Source organism: Haliaeetus albicilla, chromosome 22 (assembly GCF_947461875.1).
Source record: "Haliaeetus albicilla chromosome 22, bHalAlb1.1, whole genome shotgun sequence".
Classification (NCBI taxonomy): Eukaryota; Metazoa; Chordata; class Aves; order Accipitriformes; family Accipitridae; genus Haliaeetus; species Haliaeetus albicilla.
The window spans coordinates 19,919,042-19,924,041 of record NC_091504.1 but is presented as its reverse complement, the minus strand read 5'-3'; the positions used below and the strand labels follow the sequence as shown (position 1 = coordinate 19,924,041).

Below are 5,000 nucleotides of genomic sequence, written 5' to 3'. Positions count from 1 at the left end.
AGCTCCTTGCGGGCGATCTCCTCGGGGTCCATGGGCTCCCCGCTGCACGTCGTGGGGTGGGAGTTGTGAGCCGGCCTCCCCGGGCCCTTCTTCGTGTTTTCTTTCTTTCTCCATTTGGCCCGGCGGTTTTGGAACCAGACCTACACACCGAACAACGAGAAGCAATTAACACCCAGCGCACCCGGCCCCCCCCGCGGGAGGAGGGAGGGAGGGAGAAGCGCAGCTCAGGCCTCCCCCGTCCACCCTTCGAGGGGCCGGCAGCCCCCATCCACAGGACCTGGCGTCTGCGAGCCGGAGAGCAAGGGAGGGGGCAGGAAGAGATATCCAACGCTTCTTTAACAGGGGAGAAAAACAAAAAAAAAAAGAAAGAAAAAAAAAAAGACAAGGGGGGGGGTGCACACTCACGCACACACACGCTGCACCCTGCCCGCACCGGCGCTGCGGGGAGGGGAAGGGATAACACAGCCCCCCCCCGGCTCTTCCCCGCCGGCCGAGGGGTACAGAAGCACCAGTGGGAGCCCCGGGCCCGATCCCTCCGCAGCAGCACGTAAAATGCAGTAAAACCCAGCACAATAAGCGGGCCGAAGGGGGGTCTGGGCCTCTTGCCCGTCCAGGGCGCTGGAGCAGAGGGGTCGGATCAGCCCCAAAATGGGGTTTGGTTAGGGTTGGTTTTTTTTAATGTAGATAGATATAAAAAAATTTAAATTAAATCCTCGCTGCTCCGGCCCTGCTCCTGCCTGCTTCGGCGCTTCCCCGGCATCCGCGTCCCCTCCGCACCCGCGGGGCCTCGGCCCGTCGGGGCTGCCGGCAGCGCCCGTTCCCCACCGGAGCCGGCGGCCGCGTTCGGTACCGCGGCACGACCCCGGCGGCTCGGAAAGCACCGCGGGGAATTTCGGTCACCCCCATCCGAGCTCTTTCCCCGACCAGGCCCCATCCGTCCCCGGGAGAGAGCCCCGCACTCTCCCGACCCCCCCCTTATCCCCGTGGGTGGCGGACACGGCGGAGAGGATGCTCTGGGAACCGGCTCGGAAAGACACGGTGAGACAAAGCTGATGGAAGAACGGCGGCAAACGGTGTCAGCTCAGCCCGAGGGGGACCGTCCCCACCGCCTGAGCTGGGTCGAAGGACGCATTTTTCCCCCGCACACGCAGCCACCGCCGAGCCGAGCCGCCCCGCGCGGCCGTGGGCTCCCGGCCGGTCGCGGAGCAGCGGAGCCGGCTCGGTCTCGCCGCCCGTTCGCAGCCACCGCGGCCTGGACCAGAGTCTGAGGGTCCGACAGTCAACCCCGCATCCACCCCGCAATTCAATTCCCGTTTCGTTTTCCTCGAGATCGGTTGAAGCAAATAGATGGTTCCCCCTTTCCCACCCGGTACGACCGAGGGCCTGAGCAGTTCGGTTAAAATCAAGTTTTACAAGTTCCACACGCTCTCGATGCACCTACGAGCTTTATTGACGTTCTCCAGCGTACCCTGGCCCGTGATTAAGCCTCGTATTTGCATGCTAATTTTTCGCCCTTGGCTCATGTAAGAAAAAATGTTTACAGTGGAAAAATATATTACCAAAAAAAAAAAAGAAGAAAAAAAAAAAAGGTTCAGGGAAGCCAGGCTGGGATGCCACTCTCCGGGGGTGGTTTGCAAGATTAAAAATAAATAAATAAAAAGGGAATAATAAGAAGAAAAGAAACCAAGGACCAGTGCAAGGCAGGGAAACAAAAGGAGAGGGCCGGGAGGAGCGGGGCTGCGGGCCGAGGGCGCAGGGCCCGTCCCGGAGCCGGGATGCGGGTCCGGGCTGCCGGGTCCTGCGGGGCCTCCCCGGGGACCGCTCGGCGCAGGGAGAGGGTAGGGGAGGAAGAGGAGGGACCGGGGGGGGACGACACACACGGTTTTTACCTGCACTCTGGACTCCACCAAGTCCAGCCTGAGAGCCAGAGCCTCTCGCATAAACACGTCCGGGTAATGACTCTCATTAAACGCCTTTTCCAGCTCCTCGAGCTGCCAGCCAGTAAAATTGGTGCGGGTTCGTCTTCTTTTACAGCCAGGACTTTCTTTGTCCGGGTCACCCGAGTCTGAAAAGGCAGAAATACCCTCAGGTCCCTGGAAGACAGGCCTTCTCCCCCCCTCCCTGCCATTCACAGGAGCCTTTTAACTTTTGTGCTCGGTAGCGTTGGTAAAAGAGCGGGATTAGACACACACCTGCGCTAAAAATGGGGAGGAACCCGATCTGCCCTCGCCTCCTCCGAAAATGTACTTTACAGAACATTTATTCCTGAAGGAAGCTCTCCACAGGCACTCAGCTGGCAGAGAGAGAGAGAGAAGTTCCAATATTTGCTCCAGCCACCAAAGGTTTCATTTAAAAAAATAAAATAAATTAACCCACCCACCCCCTTTCCCTTCCCCAGCCCCCCCCCCCGGAGCACCTGCGTGGGCCGCAGCTCACGGCCCGGTCCCACACCGGGTGCCGAGGCCCCGGATCTCCCGCAAACCCCCCGAACTGGGGCGGGCGTGGGGCTGGGGTGCTCCCAGCCTCTCCCAGTACATCCATTCTCCAGGTTGGGGATTTCCAGCCCTAGCAGCAACTCTCCTAACGTTGGCCACCAGGTGTGGAAATGAAGAAGAAGAATTTTTTTATTTAGTTGAGGTGCGGAAGGGGGCTGCTCCAGGATTAATTAAAAAAAAAAAAAAAAAGATGTTGGGGCGACGGAGTGGTTTAATAGCTGAACAATAGCGGTGCCACAGGCCGGTGGCGAGGGAAGGAAAGCGCTTCCCGTTGGTTAAATCGTTCAAAAAAAAAAAAAATATTACCGCTCTTCATCGCCCAAACTCCAGCGATTCCCATTGTTGTTTTTATTTTTTTTTTTTTTTTTAATGGCATGATCCGTGCCCCCACCCCAGAGATGAACTTTGGGGGAAGCACCGGGCCGGGCCCGCTATTGTTCAGGGCACACGCGTGGCCTCACGCCGGTGGGAACGAAGGATGCTCCCGGCGCTCGGCCAGACCCCCCCCTGCCCCATCCTATCCACCCCCTGGAGGGGTCTGGGGGGGAGCCCAGCACAGCCGCCCCCCCTTCTCTAGACACCCCAATATCCACAGATAGGGATGCGGGGCGGCGTGTGGGGGGGGATGCTCGTTGCTTTTCTTCCTCCGCGCTGCCACGCTCCGGGTGGGGGGCGGCGGTGGGGTCGTGGGGGACACACACACACACGGGGCCGCTCCTACCTGCGAGCTTGAAGGGCTGGTTGTCCCCGCTCACCCCGCAGCCGGAGGGGATGAGAGGCGCCGGGTTGACGACGGAGGCGGCGCAGGACCCGCTCAGTAATCCATCGATGGAGAAGGGGACGGAGGCGGCCGCCGACTGCAGCTGATGCCCGGCCAGTTCGTAAACGTGGTGATGACCGAGCGGGTAAGGGAAACCCACCATACCCCCGAACTGGGCATGGGGATGCTCCAGGATACGGCTGTCCATCATGGGGGCGGCTCTAAGGCGGGGGGTGCCGGCGGGGCTGGGGGTGCAGGCGGTGGGGCGGCTGGGGCCGGGGGTGCTGCTGCCGGAGGAGGAGGAGGAGGAGGCGCGGCGAGGGGCTCATGCTGCAGGGCGCCCGGGCGCTTTAACTTTATCAACATCAGGCTCCCAATAATTAGCTCAGGCTGGGGGAATTTGGGACCAATAAGAAACGTTAATCGGTCCTGACGTCAGAGACGTGCCAGTGTGGGGAGCAAACGTTTTCCATATCGATTGCTAATTATACCTGACATCCAGCCTCAATAAACAATATCAGAGCTGTCACAACACGACAAGGGGGGCTTTGATACGAACTCCAGCCCGAGGAGGGCGGCGGGGGCCGGGCGGGCAGGGGAGGGTGCGGGGGGGGGGGACCGGAGGGGAACTCACGGATCTGCCTGATCCCCGGTTAAATACTAAACAGCCGGAGTTACACACACACACACAGCCTCCCCCCCAGCCCCCCCAGCCCTCCAACCCACCCTCTTCCCCCTTGTCCCCTCCCCTCTCCAAATCACTAATAGATTTCCCTTTAAAACATTCACCAGCGTGTTGTGGGGATTTTTCACCAGAAATGCTCTACTCTCTGAACCTTTAAAGTGATGTTGCTCCAATTACAGAGAGACATTGAGCGGCAAATAGACTGATCCAATAATAGGAGATTCATCATCCGCTCTTTCCAGAGCTGTCACATTGAATTTAAAACTACAAGCCTTTTCATCTCCTCTCCGGCTCTATAACAGGGGAGAGGAGAGGGGGGCAGAGGGAAAAAATGGGGGGGGGGAAGGGGAAAAAAAAAAAAAGAAAGGGGGAAGAGCCGTTTGCAGCGTTTAGAAGGAGGTTTGAGCGTATCAATCGAAATCATAATTAATGCTATCTCCTATCGATTCGGCCACGGACACCCCCCTCCCTAGCAGCAACCACAACCCTTGAATTGTGAGGGCAGCCACAACCAGGAGCAGCCTCCCTTCGCTGAAGAGGAGGCCAAAAAAATTAAAAAAAAAAAAAAAAAAATCAAGCCCAAATAAAGTTCCCATCCCTCCCCTCTTACCGTCGCCCCCCCCCCCCCCCCGCAGGAAAAGCAGCCCATCTCACACCCCGCGTAGTCATTAACAGCTTCCAAAGAAGCCGCCAAATTTGTCCTAATTAAATTACGTCCCCGTAGAAGTTTTCACCCAAATAAAACATTGATAGGTTCCCCCGGTTAATAATTAAAGGGACGGTTCTCCAGCAAAGCCGGGGGGGGGAAAGACACCCCCAGTTCTGTGCCCTCTCCTGCAGAGCCTGCTTAGAGAAACACTTTCCAAGCTCTTAGGAGGGAGAGAGGAAGGAAAGGGGGGGGATTCTTTCCGCCCCCTCCCATCCCAAGCCCGCTGGGACCGGAGCTCTCGGTCCCCTGGGCCGGGGGGGACCCAGCCCGGCGCCCCCCGGGAGGGCTCCCCCCGGCCGGCCCCGAGAAGGTGGGAAGGGGAACGGAGGGAGAAGCAGCGTTTGCGGTTAA

The 5,000-nt window shown here is 58.7% G+C and overlaps 2 protein-coding genes across 5 annotated transcripts in view; one reads left to right on the top strand and one right to left on the bottom strand.

Moving 5' to 3' along the window:
* UNCX (UNC homeobox) overlaps positions 1-3,482 on the bottom strand; it is a 4,721-nt gene extending 1,239 nt beyond the window's left edge. The window contains exons 1-3 of the mRNA XM_069809341.1: positions 3,217-3,482; positions 1,890-2,065; positions 1-140 (exon numbers count right to left, since the gene is read on the bottom strand). The exon at positions 1-140 is cut by the window's left edge and continues 1,239 nt beyond it. Of these exons, the coding sequence (XP_069665442.1) occupies positions 1-140; positions 1,890-2,065; positions 3,217-3,466 (566 nt within the window). The 5' untranslated portion in view covers positions 3,467-3,482. The remainder of the gene's footprint in view (positions 141-1,889; positions 2,066-3,216) is intronic.
* ZFAND2A (zinc finger AN1-type containing 2A) overlaps positions 1-5,000 on the top strand; it is a 173,185-nt gene that overhangs the window by 139,985 nt on the left and 28,200 nt on the right. The window lies entirely within an intron of this gene.